Source organism: Thamnophis elegans, chromosome 16, assembly GCF_009769535.1.
Source record: "Thamnophis elegans isolate rThaEle1 chromosome 16, rThaEle1.pri, whole genome shotgun sequence".
Taxonomy (NCBI): domain Eukaryota; kingdom Metazoa; phylum Chordata; class Lepidosauria; order Squamata; family Colubridae; genus Thamnophis; species Thamnophis elegans.
Genome location: NC_045556.1, coordinates 15,739,984 through 15,763,928, shown reverse-complemented (window position 1 = coordinate 15,763,928; position 23,945 = coordinate 15,739,984). Strand labels below are relative to the sequence as shown.

At 41.6% G+C, this 23,945-nt stretch overlaps 1 protein-coding gene across 2 annotated transcripts in view; it reads left to right on the top strand.

Moving 5' to 3' along the window:
* Positions 1 to 22,055, top strand: part of AKAP13 (A-kinase anchoring protein 13) — an 81,896-nt gene extending 59,841 nt beyond the window's left edge. The window contains exons 19-28 of one of the 2 annotated variants that reach the window (XM_032233522.1): positions 1,115 to 1,296; positions 2,877 to 2,959; positions 3,144 to 3,329; positions 6,398 to 6,559; positions 7,921 to 7,991; positions 9,585 to 9,629; positions 12,362 to 12,409; positions 14,453 to 14,881; positions 15,525 to 15,843; positions 17,802 to 22,055. In XM_032233522.1, the coding sequence (XP_032089413.1) occupies positions 1,115 to 1,296; positions 2,877 to 2,959; positions 3,144 to 3,329; positions 6,398 to 6,559; positions 7,921 to 7,991; positions 9,585 to 9,629; positions 12,362 to 12,409; positions 14,453 to 14,881; positions 15,525 to 15,843; positions 17,802 to 17,851 (1,575 nt within the window). In that variant the 3' untranslated portion in view covers positions 17,852 to 22,055. Of the gene's footprint in view, positions 1 to 1,114; positions 1,297 to 2,876; positions 2,960 to 3,143; positions 3,330 to 6,397; positions 6,560 to 7,920; positions 7,992 to 9,584; positions 9,630 to 12,358; positions 12,410 to 14,452; positions 14,882 to 15,524; positions 15,844 to 17,801 lie in introns of both variants that reach the window. The other variant, XM_032233523.1, reaches the window with a different exon arrangement.
* Positions 22,056 to 23,945: the final 1,890 nt, after the last annotated feature.

Sequence of the window (23,945 nt, the reverse complement as noted above, 5' to 3'; positions counted from 1 at the left end):
CAGGAGACCTGAGTTCTAATCCTGCCCTAAGCATGGAAGTTGGCTGACTGACTTTGGGCCAATCACCAGGAGACTGTGAGTTCTAGTCCCGCTTTAGGCATGAAAGCCAGCTGGGTAACTTTCATCCAGTCACTCTTTCTCAGCCCAGCCCACCTCACAGGGTTATTGTTGTGGAGAAAATAGGGGGATTAGAAGTATTAGGTATGTTTATTCCCTTGAGTTATTTATGAAAATAATAAAGTGGGATAAACAAATACGTATCAGTAGCCGCCCAGAGTCCCTAGGGAGTGGGCGGCATACAAATCTTATTAAAGTTGCAAAGTTGCAAAATAGCATTACATAGGTTTTCATCTGCTTGGGACTTTGTCCCTCTGTGGTGGAGCAACAGGTTGTAAAACTCTTATCTCAACTTTCTATTCATGTCACTATTATTGCAGAGCACATTCACATCAGATTTCAATAAAAACACTAGCGATAAAAATACAAAATTGGAAATACAACATCTAAAAATATTATAAACGTAAGTCTAAGTTACTGATATAATTTGTTGATGTCGTTGATAAGGCAAGCTAAATTAGGAGCCCGCTTTAGGTGGCCTCTCTATCATGCTCCAGAATCATTGCAGGGCAGGTATCAGAGTTCCAAGTAACACCCCCAATGAAAGACTCCGAGGCTTGTGTTTCTGCAAAGTCCCATTTTATTAGAGATGTCCTATTGGCACATCTGGGAAAACGCGAATCTGAAAGCTTCCAGGTTTTCCCCACCCAGAAGAAAGTCCGGGTCCCTGCCCAACACCCACCTATCAATCACATGGTCCAATCAAAGCACCTTCCCAACTGGAGATGCCTCCCAGTCACATCCCTCAAGATGCAGAGCAGAATGTCCTTGACTCTCAGAGAAAGGAATGTTGTTATGACTATATATCTCCCCAGCTCCATACCATCCAAGTTTCTCACAGACTCAATGTGGCAGGCCTGAAGATCCAATGCCCAAGATGGCTTCCAGGCCTGACAACAGGAGCTCTCCTGTTATAGGTGTGGTTATATGCGTAGAGATTCCAGTTGCCCCCAAATCAAGCTAACACATCTACTTCTCTTCCTCCACTCACAAAAAGGATCAAAGATCCACCGTGATCTCATTGAAGAAGCTGATTGTCCGTGAAGTTGCCCATGAGGAGAAGGGCTTGTTCCTGATCAGCATGGGAGGAAGAGACCCCGAGATGGTGGAAGTGCATGCCAGCTCGAAGGAAGAGCGTAACAGCTGGATTCAAATCATCCAAGACACTATCAACACGATGTAAGAAGCTAAATAAGTGTTGGTGGAATGAGTAATGTTTGGATTTGCTTCCAGAAAATGAATGCTTGGTGGAAAATACAGTAGTAGAATTGTGGAAACCTTTTGGGGAAAATGTATTTTCTAAAACTAGCTAATAACACCACTTTGTTTTGAAGTAGTATCATAAAATTATATATCAATGGAAAGATAATTTAATCAAAAATGTAATGCAATAACATTTATGAAGGATTTGCTATTAGAATAGCAGTTATAAAGAAGAAAAGTGAAATGAAATATTGAAAAATTGTCACCATGTCAGTTAAAACTTAATTGGGTAACCTTTAGCATGAATTATGGCCTTACAAAGTCTTCCCATGGAGTGAACCAAGTCTCTTAGTTCTGTAGTTAATATAACGTGAAACCAGGATTGAATTATTGCTTCTATTAACTGGGTTTTATTGCTGGGTTGCTACTGACTAACAAGTTTCTTTAGCTGGCCCCATAGATTTTCAATTGGGTTAAGGTCTGGGCTATTCCCAGGCCATTTCAGCAGTGGAATATGATTATCTTGAAAAAAGGTGGTGTTATTAGCCATCAAACCTCAAAAATACACTTTTCCCAAAAGGTTTCCACAATTTTGGCCACTACTGTAGAATTGATAGAAGAAGGTATCTCAGTCCGATGCCCTTGGACATCCAGTTTTCCCATCTTTTCATCTAACACAGGGGATGTTTGATTTGGGAAGGTTGTTTTGCAGACATCTGAACTAGAAGAATCTAGATGTCCACAAGATGGCAGAAGAAATAGGCTTTTTCCATATTTCTTTACTTCCATCTATTCTTCAGCTTGATTTTGCCCACAAGGTTTAGTAATCATGGCTTTTGTCTAGGATTTGAAACTCTGGGAAGCCGTGTAGCCAATCCATAGTAGACAATCCCTTCTGAGGTGGCTCAGTTATCTACAGGAGCTTCCTGTGCTTGATAGCCATTCAGTTCAGCTTGCAACATGAATTATAAACATGTTACATGCAACATATTATAAAGAACTAAACAGATATTGCGTTTGATGAAGATGGCTTCTGTAGTTTGGTGTAGTGACTAAGATGCTGGCCTAGAAATAGGAGACTGCGAGTTCTAGTCCTGCCTTAGGAATGAAAGCCAGCTAGGTGCCTTTGGGCCAATCACTAGGAGATTGTGAGTTCTAGTCCCACCTTAGGTGTGAAAGCCAGCTGGGTGCCTTTGGGCCAATCACTAGGAGATTGTGAGTTCTAGTCCCACTTTAGGCATGAAAGCCAGTTGGGTGCCTTTGGGCCAATCACTAGGAGACTGTGAGTTCAAGCACAACTCACCTCACAGTGTTGTTGCGGTGGGAGAAATTGGAGGAAGTATTGGGTATGTCCCTTGCCTTGAGTTATTTATAAAAAAAAATAAAAATAGGATTTTTAAAAATCTTAAAAAAAAATAAGCCTAGTAAGTAAATCATACTAGAGCAGGAGATGAAACAGTGCTGAAATAAATAAAGAGAGAAGGGGAGTTCAGTATAAATGATATGAAAATTTCTCCAGCATGTTTTTTTTTTCAATCTGCCTATTTCTTCTACAGGGACAAAGAGGAAGATGAAGGTATCCCGAGCGAATCAGAAGAGGAGAAGAGGGTGCTGGACACCAAGGCCAGGGAACTGAAAGGTAAAAATGAAAAGATGGGCATAATCTGAATTTTTTTTAGTCTCCTAACTCCAGCAATTCTCTGTTTTCAGCACAAGATGGTGCTCCAGACTTAGAGATTGCAAACCCCACCAACTTTTAAACAACTTTCCATCCTCTGTATTAGCTCTCTAGCTGACCTCTCTCTTCTTTTTCCCTCTCACAGAACAGCTCCAGCAAAAAGACCAGCAGATAATCACTCTCTTGGAGGAAAAAGAGAAGATTTTCAGAGATATGACCGATTTCAGTGGGCATGAGGAAGGACTGGGGACTGGGGCCAGGATGCTGTTCCGGGCGAACACAGACGAAGCACCGAAAGGAGAAAGCATAATGAAGAATCTGATCACTGAAGGTAAGTTGGCCTCTCGCCCAACATTTGTCACTTGGTTTTACGAAAGAGTCTAAACCCTGAATATCTTGGGCAAAGTAAATAGCTGGAGTTCAAGGAAGCAAACGGCCGAGAACTGAGAGGTGAAAACAGATAATCAGTTGGGATGCTATGCATTTTTAAAATAGGATTTTCCAGAGTTTTGCTTGATTTTTTTTTTAATTCTGACCAAGGGGGTTTGCTTTTTTTTTTTAAGGTTTATTTTTTTATAAAAAATTCAAATCATTGCATGAATAGTGTTGCACCTGGGTGCCATGCATACCAATACAAATAAAACTGATTGGGTTAAACATTTTTTTAATTGAAAATTTTGAAAAAAAAAACCTTTTACAAATATTTACCTCCCTCCCCCTGCCCTCCCCTCCAAACCCCCCCAACCTCCCCCCCCTCACCCCTGGCTTCCCAGAACCTTTACCTTTAACAAAGATATTCTAAGATAAACTTTTAAAAAAGTTAGTATCATCTTTCATTTGAGCTTTAACTCCTCTTTGCTAGGCTAGCTCTAAACAGATTATATCATTCCTTGTTTCTTCAGTCATAAACTATCTGGAATTTCTTAGTCCCATATTTATTTTGAGTATAGTCAATCCATCTTCTCCACTCCAGTTTATATCTCTCATTTGAATGGTCCTTGAGATATGCTGATATTTTAGCCATCTCTGCTAGATTTGTTACTTTTAATTGGGTTAAACATTTTTATTACATTCAGCCAACTTATGTATTTCTAATAACAATACACATCCCTATTAGATTACAATCCATCATTATTCAAGTATTCCACCTATTTCTCATTACTTTCCTTTTATCAAATAAAAATTTCTACATTAATATTCCCTTTGTTTCTATCACTTACTCTAGCGATTAATCATGTCACCCTATATTAAAAGCTTTTTTCTTCCTTTCCTGTCTTGCTTCTAATCATGCCACCTGCCTAAAAAAAAAAAAAAGAGGAAAAAAATAAAGAAAGAAGAGTGGGAGAAATGAGAAAAAGTCAACTCAAAACAGCAATACAAAAAATGGAATCATCGATTCATCATCTCTTGCCCGCTTTATACTTTAATTGCTATACTTTAAAGAAGGGGGAGGAAAGCGGAAAAACAAGTCAAAATAGCAATAAAGAAAGAAAACAATAATCATCTATCCATCGTCCCTTACCCGCTTTGGTACTTCGAGCCGAGGTGGCGCAGTGGTTAGGGTGCAGTACTGCAGGCCGCTTCAGCTGACTGTTATCTGCAGTTCAGCGGTTCAAATCTCACCGGCTCAAGGTTGACTCAGCCTTCCATCCTTCCGAGGTGCGTGAAATGAGGACCCAGACTGTGGGGGCAATATGCTGACTCTGTAAACCGCTTAGAGAGGGCTGAAAGCCCTATGAAGCAGTATATAAGTCGAACTGCTATTGCTATTGCTATTCATTTGCTGCACACTTTTTTTTTACTTGCCTCCCCCATTCCTCTCTTAAGTCACCATCTATGTTTATTTCTTGGAAGTCCAATCTAAGTGTTCTTCCCGCCTCTACTCTCATCCACTGTCTATTTTCTAAAATTTCTACTAAGGTCCCTGGGGTTTACTGTTTTTATTCATGCAGATGTCAGCCTCTGTTTTGCTGCTTGCTTTTCGACTGCCATTGAAACAGGGAGGGGGGCATGGTATTTAGGTGTGGGAAATATTCTGTACAGGAGGACTGTTAATTGGGAGTTGTTCTCACCGTCTACTGTGCATGTGGCAAGGAGAGGAGTTTCCCGCCAAGGCCAACTGTCCGGCATACCAACCTGATGATGATTTTTGAAGATGTTTCCCACCTGACAGCTGTGGAGATATTGGATTGGATTATGGACTGGGGTTACCAAGGGGAGGGGAATGGGTCATGTATTGATATCTAATGCTTGCGCGCGCTTTTGCTCAGATCCAGCTTTGCTTAACTTCTATTTACTTGTAATCAGTAAAAGTACTCTTAATTCTGCAAAATGGAGTTGAGTGGTTTCTTTCTTAGTTATTAAGTGAAGCAGCCCTGAAAGCATTATTTTTACTTTTTAAATTTTTTATGTTGCCTTGCAAGGTGACTCTGGGTGGTTTTTACCGCTTGCTCAGGCTTCTTGTCGCAATATAAACAGAAAATATTTAGATCAATAAATAGATCAAATACTTGTAGTCCTCGGCTTGCAACAATTAATTTAGTGACCGTTCAAAGTTACAACAACACTGAAGAAAGTGACTTGTGAACTGTTTTTCACCCTTAACAAATCTTGAAGCATCCCCAAACTCATGTGACCCAAATTGCAGGAACTGGGTAGGTCTAGTTTAATAGAAAGAAGGACTAGGGGAGACATGATAGCAGTCTTCCAATATCTCAGGGGTTGCCACAAAGAAGAGGGAGTCAAACTGTTCTCCAAGGCACCTGAGGGCAGGACAAGAAGCAATGGATGGAAACTAATCAAGGAGAGAAGCAACTTAAAACTGGGGAGAAATTTCCTGATAGTTAGAACAATTAATCAGTGGAACAGAAGTTGCCTCCAGAAGTTGTGAATGCCCCAACACTGAAAGTCTTTAAGAAGATGTTCGATAGCTAGTTGTCTGAAACTGTGTAGGGTTTCCTGCCTAGGAAGTGGGTTGGACTAGAAGACCTCCAAGGTCCCTTCCAACTCTGCTATTGTACTTGTATGTATTTGTATTTGTCAATTAAAATGCTTGGCAACTGGCATGTATTTATGATGGTTGCAGCATCCCAGGGTCACGTGATCCCCTTTTGCGACCTTCTGACAAACCAAGGCCAATGGGGAAGTCAGATTCACTTAGCAATCCCTGTTCCTCACTGAACCGCTATGGTGATTCACTTAACAACGATGGCAAGAAAGGTTGCGAAAGGGGGCCCAACTCGCTTGACGAATGTCTCGCTTAGCGACATAAATTCTGGGCTCAGTGGTGGTCCTAAGCTGAGGGCTACCTGTAAGCATTTATTTTAAAATAGAGAAATGAGCAAGTGGGCAGCAGATAAAACATGGATGGTCTTCTGATGGAGCTTTATCTTTTTTCAGTTGAGCAGTTGCAGAGTTTGGTGAGCAGAAGCCTGGGAAGTTCTTTTGGGCAGCAGGTGACCAGCCTTGCCTCGGATCAGGAGAGTGTGGGGCCCATCTCTCTCCCCAGGAGGGCAGAGACCTTTGGAGGATTTGACAGCCACCAAATGAATGTCTATAAAGGTGAGCCTTTTCTTCCTCCATCCCAGGGATTCAGCTTTGCCCTTTTATTTTGCAGTCAGATTCAGGGTGGATTAGACTTAAATCACGATTTAAATCATGACTTAAATCACGACTTAAATCACGACTTAAATCACTAGTAAAAAGGCTTGACTTAAATCAACTTGATTTACCGTATTTTTCACTGTATAAGGTGCACACACACTCCCCTAATAAGAGGGTGAACATTTGGGTGCGTCTTATACACCAAATGTAGCCCATTCCAGGTGGCGGGGATCAGAATGGGTGGGAAATGGGGCACGCGGAGGCCGAAAACTGGGGGCACGGAAGTGGCTATGGGCTATGGCAATCCCTGCAGCCTGAAACAGCTGATCGTCGGGAGGCCGATCCAACCGACAATCAGTTGCTTGTGCTAATCAGGCTGTGCTGAAATTGAAACTGAAACAGGCTGTTTGCTGTTTGCTGCAAAGGGGCAAATTGCTGGGAGGCAGATTTTTTTTTCTTGTTTTCCTCCCCAAAAGCTAGGTGTGTCTTATACTTTGGAGCGTCTTATACTCTGAAAAATATGGAAAATCATAATTTTTAAAGAGCAATTGTCATCTCTGTCCTGCAGCGGCTCCTCCTCTGACCTGCTGTTGACTCACCAACTGTCCCATTCACTTTAATGGGATGGCCGGTGATGCGGCAGTTACACAATAAGGTGAGGGATGTAACGGGCAGCAGGTGAACAGGGGAGGGGGCAGGGGGGGGAGAGCTAATGATGGATCTGAAATGACAGGTGCTCTTTAAATGTAAGGACTCATTCTTGCTGGTAGTTAGAATCTTTAATATTGTTACTTGTAAACATAATGAAGGTTTGCTATTTAGCTTGCAAAGCTTGCATTCATTGAATGAGTTTACCAAAAATGTAAATATTGCAGAATAAACAGCCTCATGCTACATAACTAAGCTCCAATTCATGCTGAATAAATTATTAATTGTATCTTAAATAGAAAACTAGATAGATTAGATAGATTTTTATTCCAAAAGATTTTATTAAAATCAATTTGATCACAATAAAAAAAATCTGATTTAAATCTTTAAAAATCCGATTTAAAATTTAAAAATCCATTTTTTTAAAAAAAAAATCCATAGATTTTTATCCACCCTGGTCAGATTGCTTCTGCACGGGTAAATATGCTTATGCCGTAGTTACAGTCACTCCCAAGGCTCACTCTTTGAAGAAACTTAATCTGTGTTTGTTTTGGCTTAGCCTGGTATCTGCACCCAGCCTTTATGTACAAATTATGGTCTATGGTTTGGTGTGATGTGCATCCTCCCATCTTAAGTTTCTTGGTTACACCAAAAATAACTTTTTTTTTAAGGTGGCGAGAAGGACGAAGGAGAAGAAGTGCAAGATCTTCGGAGGACGGAGTCTGACAGCGTGTTGAAGAAGGTACAGAATGGCTGAGTGTAAAACAGCTTTCCCTATTCAGTCTCCTGCGCCTTTCCTCTTGTAGCCTTTTGGCTAGTAAGGGAGCATGAACCCTTGGGAAAAGGTGCAACCACACTTAACATAGCATCTATTTGTTGGAGACCCACACTAAGCAATAAAGGTAAAAGATTTCTGGTTCAGTTGTGTCCGAATCTAGAGTATGGTGCTCATCTCCGTTTCTTGGCCAAGGGAGCCAGCATTGTGCAAAGACACTTTCTGTGATCATGTGGCCAGCATGACTATCCACCAACAGCTCAGGGAAGCTATTGCCTTCCCACCAATGTGGTACCTATTTATCTAGTTGCATTTGCATGCTTTCAAACTGATAGGTGGACAGGAACAGGGCAAGAATGGGAGATCACCCATTGCGTGGAGCTCAGGTCTGCAACCCGGGCTGTCAGCTCTCCAGCTGACCAGTTCATTGTCTTTAACCACTGAGCCACCCCAGCCCACCAACAAACAGTACCTACCAGTAGGACTTATCCACCCACATTGTTTGGCTAGAGTGATCAACTCTCCGGCAAGGTCTACCAATAATTGAGCCATCCTTCCCAATAACTTACTTTCCCACTTAGCAGCTCCAGTTCCTGCGATTACAAGCAGATCCACTGCTTTTATCTCACTGCATCTCTGGGTTTGATTGTGTAGTTGAGGGTGAGAAGCAAATGCAATGGCAAGGACAGTGACCTGAACAACAGTTGTGTCCCTCCTTGCATTAAGTCGATAGCTACAGGAGGATGTCACTGAACCAACAGCACAACTTCTGCTGAGCTACATCATTCATGCCACTCTTAATTAGCATCACCCTTCCTTGTAAATCCCTCCAGTTGTTCTACAGGAGAAAATTCATTTCTCCTGATAGCTATAAATCCTTGGAAATCTCAGAAAAGATAGCAAAAGAAGAGTTCCATCTCAATTGCTGTCAGAGAACTTAAATTCTGGTAGGCTGATTCCATATTAGAAGGCAATTAGTGGCATAAATTGAGGAAGGCGGTGGCTCAGTGGCTAAGATGCTGTGCTTGTCGATCAGAAAGGTCGGCAGTTTGGTGGTTGAAATAACTAGTGCCCCCTAACAGAGTGAACTCCCGTTTCTTGTCCCAGCTTCTGCCACATAGCAGTTCAAAAGCACGTAAAAATGCAAGTAGAAAAATAAGGACCACTTTAGTGGGAAGGTAACAGTGTTCTATGTGCCTTTGGCGTTTAGTCATGCCGGCCACATGACCCCAGAGACATCTTCAGACAGCGCTGGCTCTTCGGCTTTGGAACGGAGATGAGCTCCGCCCCTTAGAGTCAGGAACGACTAGCACATACATGTGAGGGGAACCTTTACTTAGTAGCATATTTATTTTATGTTTTTGTTATTGTGTTTTGTTGTCTGGTGTTTTATGCACAATTTTGGTCTGCAACCATAAAGATAAGTTGACGGAGTATGCTCAGAAAATGGCTCAGGGATTCTGGGAAGGGAAGGTCAGCTTTTAAAAATAAGTTGTTTGTTATTTATTTGGATCTCGTCCTTAGTCTTTTTCACTGAGAGTATCTATGGTCTCTTCTCAGGGAGGAACAGCTAACTTGATGTTTGTGCTGAAGAGAAACAATGAGGTAAGTGTTTGTGTTCAGAAATGCTCTTTTTCTTTTGTTTACACAACATTTAGAATATGGGATCAGCCCCTTCTTTTGCCTAATGAAATATTTGTTTGTCTTCCATTCTGGAATCTTATCTTATCTTTTTATTATATTCTTTACTTTACTTTACTAATTTTATTATTATTTTATTTTATTTTATTATTTTATTTTATTTTTTATTTTGTTTTGTTTTATTTTATTTTATTTTATTATTTTAGAAAATTTATACAGCTGCCTATTCACTCACGGCGACTCTAGGCAGTTTACAGAAAATAAAAACACAACGTAGCAATAACAGTAGCACCTAAACTTAAATACCGCTTCACAGTACTTTACAGCCCTCTCTAAGCGGTTTACAGAGTCAGCATCTTGCCCCCCAACATTCTGGGTCCCCATTTTACCCACCTCGGAAGGATTGAAGGCTGAGCCATCCTGGAGCTAGTCAGGATTGAACTGCTGGCAGTGAGCAGACTTAACCTACAATACTGCATTCTAACCACCGTGCCACTATGGCTCCTGAAGTAATAAAAATAATTAAAAATAATAAAATAATAGCATACGTATACTGGTGACACACACACTCAAATCAGCCATTTAATGGGCTACATCCCACTCTGGATTGGCAAAACCACGTCTACAGTGCCTTCCGAAAGAGTGTCAGAGTAGGAAGCAGTCTAATTTCTGGAGGAACGATGTCCCAAAGCGAGAGAGCCACCATGAAGAAGTCCCTTCCTCTGAGTTCCGCCTTAGAAGACGGGCCTTTGATAGTTTCCTTGCTTTGTTCATTATTAAAATGACTTTGGTTAGTACCTCTTCTACTTCTTGACTAGCTTTGGGCTAAACCAGCATTCTCTGTCTGGATATTCTCCAGTTCGTTGAGTCACAATGCCGTTATAATGGATGTTGTACTCCCATCCAAAGCAGAGGTGGTATTCAGCAGGTTCTGATCAGTTCTGGAGAACCGGTAGCGGAAATTTTGAGTAGTTCGGAGAACTGGTAAATATCACCTCTGACTGGCTCCGCCCACATCTATTCTCTGCCTCCCGAGTCCCAGCTGATTGGGAGGGAATGCAAATTTTGCAGTAACCTTCCCCTGCCACGCCCACCAAGTCACGCCCACAGAACCGGTAGTAAAAAAAAACTTTGAATCCCACCACTGATCCAAAGAGCACCAGTTAGGGACAGTTGGAGAATGTGCAGGTTGCCTTCGCTGTGATTGGATGGGAGAAGAGAAAAAAACCCCACATAATATTGAATTGGGTACATAATTCAATTTCCTTGTACTTCTGAAGAAATAGAGAAATTGTCCCTGAAAGTTTAATACAGAGCTAATAGAAAAGTAACATTTCCCAGTGGCTGATGGGAAAAAAATCGCTTTGTTTAAATAATGGAATTAGTAGTTTTATTTATTATGTGTTCATAACTAAGTGCAGTACAGACATAATTTTTTTTTAAAAAGAGTTCAAAAAATGATATAGTGAATGGAAATCTTTATTACAGTTAAAGTTCAGTACATAATAAAACTCAGTAATATGAAACAGATGATACATGAATAGAAAGGCACCAATATATGTAATTGATAGGTGCAATTATAATTACATAATATAAAATAACCTCTTAAATTAAATGGTCCACGACATGTAATTGTGTGTGTGTGTGTGTGTGTGTGTGTGTATATATATATATATATATATATATATATATATATATATATATATATATATATATATATATATATATATATATATATATATATGTTATATTTATGCTGATAACAAATGTAACAAAAAAGGCAACAGTAAAAAATATTGGGTTTCTGTCTGGATGGTCTCTTGTGACGAGCCTAATGACAGAGAGTGGAAGTGTGACCTTCCTCCCATACTTGGGCATACCAGGGGTTGTGACTTTAAGTATATATGTGTGTGTGTGTGTGTGTGTGTGTGTGTGTGTGTATATATATATATATATATATATATATATATATATATATATATATATTTATATATTTATATATATATATGTGTCTGTGTGTGTGTGTGTGCGCGCGCGTACATACGTACATACACACACACACACACACACACACACATATATATATATATGATATGTATATATATCAAAGTAATACAGTATCAAAAGTTTATATAAAATAACCACAGCTCATTGTATGAGTAAATTCAGAAGTGAGAGAAAGTCTATACAGTCACACAAGATGTATACATTTAGATTAGATAAAATAAACTTACCTTGGAATACTATGCTTTTATGTACCTTTATGCCTCTGCAAAAGCCATACGTCAACCTAAAATCAATATTGTGCCTTGAAAAACCAAGCAATGCAAAACAAGAGGTATAGATTTGCAACAACAGACAAATAAGAATGTCGCATTTTCCCCAATGCATCATTTTCTGGTGGTTCTCCCCCTCTCCCCCCTGAATGTGAAGGAATATACAGCTTTATATATTTGGCTTTTTGGGAATATTTGCTAGTTGCTGGCTACTCCCAAGTAACCAGTGTCATGGGAATGAACAAAGAAAATAGTTAGGGACTGGTGTTCCACCAACATTGTCCATCCTCCCAGTTGTCTGCTGTTGGCTAAATTCTTATATCTGGATTCCCATAAAAAGGCAGGAGTCCAATGGAGCAAATAAGTTAATCAGCCATTGACAGTATCTTTCTCTCTGCTTCTCTTTTTTTTCTACAGCAGGTCCTCCAGAGCATAACTCAGCTTCACAGCTTGCTGGGCTTACTACAGGTAAGTGCTGAGAAAGAGGCATGGAAAACGCCTCTGCTAATGTGATAAAGCTGATCCAGCCTAATATTTCAGCTGAATAAGAAAGACACAAGAGATGCAACATCTAAAGCCGGAACCTCCAACCGGAAGCTTCAGGGCAGGATGTGTTCTCCAGAACCCTTGAGCTCTGAGAAGGTTTTGCTGAATTGTAATCTTGGATGAATCAGACAGGAAACTCATGAAAGACAAGGAGAGAAATTAAATTAATTAAATTAATTAATTATAGCAATAACACTTAGATTTATATATCGCTTTACAGTGCTTTACAACCCCCTCTAAGCAGTTTACAGAGTCAGCCTACGGCCTCAAGAATCTGGGTCCTCATTTTATCCACCATGGAAGGATGAGTCAACCTTGAGCCTACAGGGGTTCAAACTGCCAAATTGCAGTCAGTCAGCAGAAGTAGCCTGCAGTACCGCATTCTAAACACTGCGCCACCTCGACTCTCTGAATTAATTGAATTTCAAGGAGGCACATGGTATTTTTGGAATGAGGTCCTTCGCATGCTACTCAAAGAATAAGGGTGGCCCTTAATTAAAGGAATGGAAAGAACAAGATGCTTATTTATTATTCAGGTTTCTGGAAGCCAGTATATATATATCAGCATGCTGACAAAAGGCCTTTAGGAGAATTACAACCCTTACTGTGGTATTGGAAACTTAAAATTAACAATCCAGACAAGTAGTGATCAGTTATCCCTGACCTCATAATTCCTCATAAGAAGAGCTATGTCAAAGTCATGGGAAGAGCCCTTATTCCAGGCAGGGTGAATGAAATATAGGAACTCTTCTAGCGGAAGGAAGAATGTTATACAGGATAGAAAGATAGCATTGGCACTGAGACTCGTCTTTCATGCAGCCTCGTAGAAGGCTAGCAATCAAAGATAGCAATAATGCTTAGATTTATATGCCACTTCACAGTGCTTTACAGCACTCTCTGGACGGTTTATAGTATCAGCCGCTTGTCCCCAACAATCTGGGGTCCTCATTTTACCGATCTCGGAATGATGGAAGGCTGAGTCAACCTTGAGCTTATCAGGATCGAACTCTAGACGGTGGGCAAAGTTAGCCTACAATACTGCATTCTAATCATCAAGGGCCAGCAGTCAAAGATGTAGGTGTTCTGATCCAGGCTTCCCCCAAAAGCACAAAGTAGATTCATGGTCCCAACAGAATCCCTTTTATTAAATGAATGTGAATCCCTCTCATTCACATTCAGCAAAGGCCTGGCAAACAGTCTTTCAAAGGAGTAATTATGACTACAGACCTTATCTATCTTGGAAAGCTGCCATGTAAATATTTTCCAGACTCAGTGCTGTGCAAGGAAAGACTTGAAACAGAGTCTTTGAGATTCACGGACAGATTTTCACACTCCTGAAACAAATCTAACAAACCAATGAAAGCATTGTTTCCTGCAAAAGCCCACTCCTCTTTTATTTCCTATGCGAGGGGCCATTCACCTTCCATCTGTGACTTTACTCCCAAGTCGATCCTGATTTCTGAGTTGTTCTGTTCTTCTGGCAGCTCTGCACAAGCGCACACTGGGAACAGGCTCCAGCTGTTCCTCTGCCTCACTTCTATCTAGCTCCGTAGGTACCTGATCACTTCAAGACGGCCTCCGCACTGTGTCTGCCTCTGATGCAGAGCCCTCGTCCAAGCCTCCAGGACTGGCCCATGGTCCTCCCCAACCTCCTCACTGTCTGACTCTGCTGTCAGCTCCGCAGGCCACCGGTGTGCCACAACAGTAGGGCCCAAATGGAGGAAACTTTATAATCTGAAATAGACTCATTGACCTGTATGGTTTGGAATGATTTGCAGTACATCTAATTTGGCAAGATATTGTAATGTTTCTATTTAATTCTTCTCTAAAGCCAAAGCCTCTCTTATGGGGATTGGCTCTCATGGGTTCTTCGCAGGGATTTTAGCTCTAGTTTTGTGTTGCAAGCGTAGGAAGAAAATTACCCAGCCTAATTGAAAGCCACATCTCCTCTTTTTCTTTTTATAGGCTGTGGTTGTGCAACAAGACACCTACATCGAAGACCAGAAGCTGCTGCTCACCGAGAAGACCTTGAGCCGCATCTCCTTCCGGCCCAACTCCTTGATCGAGCAGGAAAAGCAACGCAGCCTGGAGAAGCAGCGGCAAGAGCTCGCCAATCTGCAGAAGCAGCAAACTTTGCACCAGGAGGAAAGGAGGAAGAAGGAGAAGGAGTGGGAGGCCAGGGAGAAAGAGCTGACCGAGTGGGAATCCCAGCTGAGCCAGAGGGAGGAGCAGATCCAGAAAGGGCAACACAGCCTGGAGAAGGAGCGGGAAGAGCTGCAGCAGAAGAAAGCAGCCTACCAACTCGATCTGGAACATCTCCGGACGGCCCAGAAGCAACTGGAGAAAGAAAAGGAGCAAATATCTCAACCCCCGTTGGAACCCAATGTCAAACCGGTAATTGCTCCTTTGCACTTGTACGTTTTCTGGCGTCAAACAAAGGAGGCATCTACAATCTCTGCTTTTTTGAGACCTTCCACCAAGGAGGCCTGAAAGAGGCAGAGGTTGTAGACCACTTGTTTTCAAATTACGACCTTTCTGTTGAACCTGTTGAGGTGTCTTCTTCAGAAGATCAGCAATGCTTTGTTTCCAACAACAGCATGTGCCGCATTACTGATTTCCTTGTGCATTATACAATCCACGATCCCAGATATGGATTCTCAAGTCACTTCTATTCTATTCTGGAAGCACCTTTTTTTTTTTTTTTAATCTGAGCGATCTTATCCATGTTGAGATGCTCTTTGATTTTCTCCTTATGTATATAGTAGCCATCAGAGGGATGCAGTGGCTCAGTGGCTAAGATGCTGAGCTTGTCGATCAGAAAGGATATTGTATCTCTTGTATTCATCAGTTTTTTATTTGGTCTTTTATTTTATTGCTGCTTTTATTGTTTTATTTTTATTTATTTTGCATTGGGTTTTTTTTTAACATGCTTTATGGTGCCAGGGAACTGAGGGTGTTGGAGAATTTAAACACGTAATAAATGCCAACATGGATGATCCATTACCATAACTATTTTCTTTTGTCTTGTGTCTTCCAGAATCCCAATCAACATGCCAAAATGAGCAGAACCCCTTCCCTTCTTCCCACAGAGGACTTGTCTTCGAAACAGTTGGGTTCCTCGCTGTCCAAAGGGCCCTTGGATACAGAACTTTCTGCCTCATCCAAAAGGAACAGTCTCTCAAGGACGAATAAAGAAAAGAGCTCTTTTCATTTGATCGGCACTACAACCTCAGGCCAAGCCAACAAGCCAACTGAAGGATCTGGGCAGATCCCCAACCGCCTCTTTGGCTTAGCCAAGCCGAAGGAGAAGAAGGAGAAGAAGAAGAAGAGCAAAAGGGATCGTTCTCAGACTTCTGGTAAGCAGTAGGGTGGGCTTGATGTGTCGGTGTTCTAAAAAACACCCCCGAACGAAATAAAACTAAGAGGCTAGAAGTTCCTCAAAGTTTCTACTTTATTAGAGATGTCATGTTGGCACATCTGGGGAAACCCGAATCTGAAAGCTTCCAGGTTTTCCCCACCCAGTTGAAAGTTCACAATCCTTGCCCCAGACCCACAAGTTCATCCCATGGTCCAATCCAATCTTCACATTCAACTGGATACAAGTTCCAGGCAGTCCCATCCAGGTGCAGGCAGGTATCCTTGACTTTCAGAGTAAAGAATGTTGTTATGGCTAAGATTCTACCGCTGCAACAACAACACCAAAAAAACCTCTCTCAATTTCCCAGACTAAAATACGTGGCAGTCAGGAAGCAAGAAAGAAAAATGGCTTCCAAACTGACAGGATGTTTCTAAAGGTTCCTCTCAACTAAGGAAAGAAATATCTCTCACTAACTTGATTGCTTGTGGTCCACATCTGAGTCTTGTCTGCAGATCTCAACCCCCGTTGGCAACAACAGTAGGGATGTTTGGAAAGAATAAGCTTGTGGCCTCCCTCAACCGAAAGAGGGACAGTATAGTTGAAAAGCTGAAGTGATTGAACTAATTCTGAAAAAAAGATTCAAGTCTACCCTCAGTTAGATGGTCCTTAGCTGTGTTGGAGTGAATAAATATTTGAGACAGCTCCCACATTGGCAGAAACACATCAAAAAGGCCATTTTGCTGTGATAGCATGTACAACGGAAACTTGATGTTTTCATGGGTTGTTCTGTTTGTGTAGGAGAAGGAATAGCAGCACTGGGGGCAGCGACAAAAGAGGAATCAGCCTAGAATCTCTACGTTCCCACTAATGGTCCAACCTCTCTTGAATTTCGTTAACCCTAAGCTACCAACACAGTGCTGGCCATTAGTTGAATAAATTCCTATGCATAAAGCACATATGTGCTAGTTGTTCCCGACTCTAGGAAGCAGTGCTCATCTCCGTTTCAAAGTCGAAGAGCCAGCGCTGTCTGAAGACATCTCCGTAATCATGTGGCCAGCATGACTTAAAGCCGAAGGCGCATGGAGTGCTGTTACCTGTTATATACTTACCCTCCCCTGAACTACAATTATCTTATCTAACTTTCAAGTTGGAAGGGGTAACATTTTACAGTAGTAATGATGGTGTCATCCCACGTTGATTTTCCGAATAGATTAGAATAGAATTCTTTATTGGCCAAGTGTAATTGGAAGCACAAGGAATTTGTCTTTGGTGCATATGCTCTCAGTGATGTTTGGTTCTAATATGAAGTGAAAGCTTTTGCTGATGCGTTTACATTTTCTTCTTATATCGTAAAGAAGGAAAGGTTGCTGACTATGGCAATATGCAAAAAAACATTTAATCGATTGACTTTGGGTGGACAGCTATGTGGGATTTGCAGAGGGTGAATTCTTGTAAGGATCATTTCAGCTGTAGGGACTCTTCACAGCCAACCTCCATAAGGGTGGTGACATGTAGATAGATAATTATGTATTTATTGTATCTCTTGTATTTATCAGTCTGCTTCATCTCTGATTAGGCTTCTGGTAGGATGCAGTTAGGGCTCAGGTAGCTCAGTGGCTAAGACAAGCTTGTTGATCAGAAAGGTCAGCAGTTTGGTGGTTCAAATCCCTAGCACCACGTAACGGAGTGAGCTCCCACGCACGTTCGGCGTTTGGTCATGCTGGCCACATGACCACGGAGACGTCTTCAGACAGCGCTGGCTCTTCGGCTTTGAAACGGAGATGAGCACCACCCTCTAGAGTCAGGAACAATTAGCACATATATGCAACGGGAACCTTTACCTTTAGGATACAGTTGACTGCTCAAGTATACAGCAGTGCATAAGGAAGCCAGGAAATAAAGCAGTCTCAGATGTGGGTTGATATTATTTTGATTTCTTTTTCTTTTCCCCCTTAGATGCTCACTCTCCAGAAGGAGCACCAGAAAGCGAGGAGATCTTTTGCTGATCCCATGCCTTGTCTCCAGCCAGGCCCCTTACAGATCTGCCCTACAGTGAGAGGCCAAAGAATCGAACAACTCTTCTTTATTCTAGACATTGAACTATGTTGGGCTTTATCACCTTTCACTCCTACAATCCACTGTTCCATTCCCACTTCTGGATCTTCTTGAATACATCACATCTGAAAACATGTCAACAAGGGCAAGATGAAGAGGAGGAGGAGGAGGAGCAATCACACGGAAGAACTGTGGATACAGCCAAATTGGGCAGGCTCAGTTTGGGTTCAACGTGGTGTGAAGAGCTCTGATTCTCTGTTGCAACGCTAGCTTGTGACTTACCTAGGTGGATATTCCTTTCTTTCCTTTCCATCTTGAACAACAGGGAATTTGTGAACAAGGTCAACAAAGCTCACCTTCTCTTAGGAAATCACCACCCAAAATTTTAAAAAAAAACCTTCTATAGGGAGAGGGGAAAAAAAAGATGTGACTCTCTACCCAGTGTCTCTACACTGGTCTATATAGATCTAATGTATACCCACTTCTATACATACTTAACTAAATATATAGATATATACACACTCACAAATAAATGTAGCTCCATATCCTTTGGATATGCTGATATGTCTGTACAGAAAAGCTAAGGGACTTTAGACGTAGCCTAACGGGGTTGAGTGTAACTGTCCAGGGATTGGGTCCAGGCTACACAGCCTCTCTTGGTTTGAGTTGCAAAGTTGGCCTCCTGCACCAAGATCATAGGGACCATTTTGAAGTGGAAGAGCCCCTTAAAGCAAGATTTCTGGGGAATGGTTGAAGCACATTGCCAAGAGGCAGGGGGAAAAAAAAGAAATATAAAATGTATTGGAACCAACGCGGGGCCTTACATTGGAGAGGTGAAATGCGCCGGAAATTAGAAAACCCACTCTAGATGTCATCTCAGAAGAGTTACAAAGAGAAAACTTAAATCGCCCCGAATTTCCATGGAATTGTGAGGTGAATCCTAACTGCCTCTTTACCTAGGAAGCAACACCCATTGAGTTGGCTATGCGTTTGAAGAATCTGAAGAAGATACAAACTCAAACCATATTCTGTGTCCCTGCTTCCCCCGGCTTCTCCTCCCAAACTCCTGTACACGTTTTCTCCCGTATCGTCTTGCTTGAAACTATGTTGAAGAGGTGGCAGACTGTCACCAGGGTGAGAGAGTTGTGATAGAGAAGCACAATTATGTTGGTTTGGTAGAATGTGGATTGAAGAGACTTCCCCCCCAATACCCTGGAATGTAACTTTCCAGATTGGATAGATTTGTTGCTTTAAGAATTGTAGAGTTCCCACCGCAATGCTATCATTTTTTGGGGTGAGGACAAACCATCATTTTTGAGGTGGAGTTGCCAGGAATTGAAAAATGTATGTAAAAACTATTTGCTGCAAACCTACTCCTCTCAACCGCTCCTTTAAGACTTGCCTTAATAGAGAAAAATGGTCTCTTCCTGATTTATCCAAGGGCAACCAGATCTTCATCAGCACGTAAATGTATATTTGGTTTTCTGCATATGTGGATAGTCTTCCATCACAGTTTCAGAAAAATAAGTCCTGTGAAATTTCATCTCCTTGGCATGGAATGTAGGAAAGTGCTTTCCTTCTGTTTCCCCACCTGCAAATGGCTATTATTGGTCTCTCCTCATCTGCTAGGCCAAGAGAAGGGAATGTTTCTCTCTTAAGCTTCCTTTCCACACAATTTTGTTTAGAAAAGCACAGTAGATGCTTTGCTCAAGGCAAGGGAGCAGGTGAGAAAATAGATCAGTTTCCCTTGATCATTCACACCAACAGTAGATGTTAATTGTCAGGCCTGCCTTCCTTCCTTCCTTTCCTCCCAAGTCTAACCCTGTAGCATCGTCTGGCCCATCATAGTGCTTAAGGAGTTCTATCTCGCTCCAGGGTTTAAATTTAATCTCCTCTCCCATTAGTGACAAAACTGCAAGAAATCCGACGTGGTGAGAAAGGAGATATAGGAAGAACCAATAAGCAGCTCAGTTTGATGTTTTGAGATGAGTTATGGAAGATCATTCTTGTGTTGCCAATCTTTACAATCCACTATCACCTTGTCGCCCAGGGATTATTCTGATAGGCTGAGCAAAATAGCAAGGAATCTGTTTAGCTTTAAAGCTTGGGGGGGGGGGACACACCCATTTTTGGCTATCCTTCAAAAGAAGGTTTTGCACTATTGTTCCACCCTTGTGTTTTCTCTTTAGAACATCTCAGGAGCCATTTTCACACACCACCCAATTTGCAAAACCAGGATAAAAAGACAAAAGAAGAAAAACTTTTAATGAGTGTGCCTTTACATATGTAGATGATCTCTGGGGATCGGGCTGAATCTGATGTTCTCTAAAGGAAATTCATGCTGTCCCAAAAACAAAGCCAGAGGCAGCTAGAGAATTTTATTTCTGATATTTTTTTTTTATTTTTATTACCACGATTACATGATATTTGTTCTCAGTTGCAAGCTGGGCTTGCGTTGGGAAAAAATATATATCTTTCTGTTTGTTTGAAAGAAGTCTGGATTTTTAAAATGACAAATGTTTACTTGGATTGTCTGGGATTTTTTTTTTTTTTTTTGCTTTATTTTAAAGCTGGGCTTATGAAGCCAAAAGAATGTTTGTTTGTTTGTTTGTGTGTGTGTTGGTGTGTATTTGTGCTTCTTTTTGTTGTTGTTGTTGTTGTTGTTGTTGTTGTTGTTGCTACTACTACTACTACTTGTGTAAATATCTCCTTGATTACTGATGTGCTATTTGAATAAAACCAGCATTAAATGCTATCAACCACTGCTAGGAAAGAACCTCTTAACGTTTCAGCATCTCTTAGCCAAAACAAACTTAAGATGCTAAGATTGGTGGCTAGCTCTCTGCAGAAAATTGAAAATGGGTTGAAACTGGATTTGGCTCACACAGTGTGAATGCTTATACCAGGAGTGGGCTTCAAATACTTTAGCAAGGGGTTCTCTCCCCGGTTGCTGGGTGGGCTTGGCCATGGTGGGTGTGGCCTACTTAGCCTCCTGCACCACGGTGGTGGTGGTGGTGGGGCGTTTTCACCTTCCCCAGGCTCTGGAGATTTTTCTCACGCCTCCGGGAGGACGAAAATGGCCTCCCCAGGCTGCAGAGGCCCCCTGGAGGCCGGAAATGGGCCCATTTCCGAAACTTCCCGTAGGCCAGTTTTTCGCCCGCCCTGAGCCTCCACGTGCGCCTGCATCCAAAATCGGCTGTGTGGGGACTCCTGGGAGTGGTGGGGCGGGGCCAGCCAAGAATGGGATTTGGGGGTTCTCCGAACTTCACAGAATCTTAGCTAGAGGTTCACCCAAACCCCTGTCTTATTCCACTGTCACGGGTTCTAAAGGGGAATGGCAGGTTTTGAAAAAAAGAAACCCACTTCATAACTGCCAAGGAACAGCTCTGCTGCGCCAAACACTCTTGAGTTGACTACTTCTTCCTGCAATGGAATTCAATCTTAAGTTTTGAAGAGAGTTTAATTTACTTTTAATCTTGTATTCTTCCTCTCTGCAAGTGCAGAGAGAGAGAGAGATAGTAAGATGGGGAAAGAGCCAAAAGCGATACCAGTTGATGCAGAAAGCTCTTAGCCAAAAGTCTCTGCTGCCATTCTTCCTTTTCGTTACAGCGAGGCCACATATAACCCAATGGAGATGGATTTATGTATTTCGAAGAAATCTCTGGGTATTATGAGTTCTTTATATCTTGTTCATTTCCTGTTCGGCTAGATTATTGGTTGGTTACTGCGATGAGTTCTTTTTGGCAAGGATTGTGTGCATTAGCATCACAAATTATACGACAATTCATTTCCTCTCACTTGAGTTCCTCCCACTTCTTCCCATAGGCTTTTGAGAAGGTACCAGTTGCGTGTTTCCGATTGAAATATATCTTGAAAAGAAAAGGAAAAACCTTTAAAAATAAAAAATGTACATCCATAGAGAGTCGAAAGGAAAAAAAATGTTATATATTCATTTGTAATTATGTAAAAAAAAATATGTTAGGTTTACGATTGTAAATTTTTAATTTCCCACGCTGTAATTTGCAAAAATGGAAACAAAACAAAACAAAACAGATTTTCATAATCTTTTATTTATCTACCTTTCTTGCTACAAAAAACAACTCTTGTAAAGATAAATTTCCCTACCCCTTTAAAATAAATGTTGATTCTAAGTCAGATGAGTTTCTGCTTGTTGGCCTCTGTATATCTGTGTTTCTCTGTGTGTTGTTTTCCCACCCTTCCTTTTCAGATTGAAACTGTTGGATGAAAAAAAACACCAACAATGAAGGAATAAGCTGCTTTATTTCGCACACAGAACAGAAGAAGGAAGCCCTGCGTGGTGACAGGATAAATGTAAATATGTTTTGTGCTGCACTGAATAGAGATGTAATCCCCCTCCAAAAACTGAATTAAATGAAGAAAAGAGAGTCTAAGAGGTTGAGGGGTAGGGGAGTCAGTACCTTTGGGAAATACCGAAATATAGATGGTTGGCTTAGCTGTCCATCCCAATAGGACTAGGTGGCTCAGTGGCTAAGACACTGAGCTTGTTGATCAGAGGTCAGCAGTTCGAGTCCCTAGTATAGGTCTCCTACATGAGCAGGGGGTTGGAGTAGATGACCTCCAGGGTCCCTTCAAACTCTTTTTCTGTTTCTTACCAACAGATGTAAATAAATGGATATTTCTTCCAATGTCTACTTCATTCTCAGTGTTTTAAAGGAGCAGGAACAACCTCTATACTCAGTCCAGGAAATTGCTCAAGTCTATACAGAAAAACCTGGAGGGGTGTGGAAAATCACTCTGGAGAAAGAAATGTTTTCTAGCTTTAAGAGTTACACTACACAGCTAATCATTGGGAATTTTATAATGGCAATAAATTGTCTCACATAATGTTTTCACCTGTTGCATAACTTTGCACAGAGTAAAAGCATATGAACACTTTTCTTAAGATCAGAGAACATTTAGGAGAAAATATTGAGGAGATGAGTCATCTATTTCCCCCACAGTGTTCTCAGAAAAAAATGGGTATAAAAATGCAGTTGATCCCCCCCCCTTTAGATTGTTTCTCTTTCTCCCCCATCTCTAGCATTGAATCAGGAAGAAGTGAAGGGTTTTCCTTGCTTTTTACATGTAGGTAAAACACTCTGTGTCACAGTGTCTTCCTTGCACTGGTAATGGGCAGTCTTTCCCAACCTGGTGTCCATGATAGAGTGGGAGGTCATCCTTTCCACTCCTGGTGACCAGCTGTCAGGGTTCCAAATAGCATCTAAAGTAAATCAGAGTCCAAGGCAATGGATTCCTCAAAGTTCCAATTTATTAAGAGAGCCATGTTGGCACATCTGGGAAAACCCGAATCTGAAAGCTTCCCGGTTTTCCCCACCCAGTTGAAAGTTCAAGATCTTGCCCCCACACTCACAAGCCCATCACATGGTCCAATCGTCCACTGCCATGCTGGCAGCTTCCACCCATCTAGTTCTGGTCAGGTGCAGAGGTAGAGACACAGGATGACCTTGGCTTTCTAGAAAGAATTTTGTTTTGGCTACATATCATCTAACTCCATACAATCCCCCCTCCCATTTTCCCACAATAGAAAAGGCATAGTAGAATGTGTGGCAGGCCTGATATCCACAAGCAAATATGGCTGCAGGTCTGACACCAGCCTTTCTCTCCCCATTAGAGGAATTCATTCTAGACAAGCAAATATCCACTCTTGCTTGAAAACATCCAGCCAGGAGGGTCCACCAATGTTCTAAACCAGGGGTCTCCAACCTCTGGTCCATGAACCCCCACTGGTCTGCAGCATGCCAGGAACTGGTCCACGCAAACAAGAGATGTCCCATCTGCTGCATGCAGGCAGAATGTAAAATCATACTCTCACTGGTCTGTGGAAAAACCTTTCTCCATGGAACCAGGTCCTGGTGCCTAAAGGTTTGGAGGCCACTGTTCTAAAGAGTTTCTCTGCTTATGAGCTGATTGTCATGCAACTTTTTAAAAATTCCGAACCTGAATTTCCTAACTTATTTGGTTTCATTGGTACTTATCAATTCCAACACAGAACGGGGAAATAAA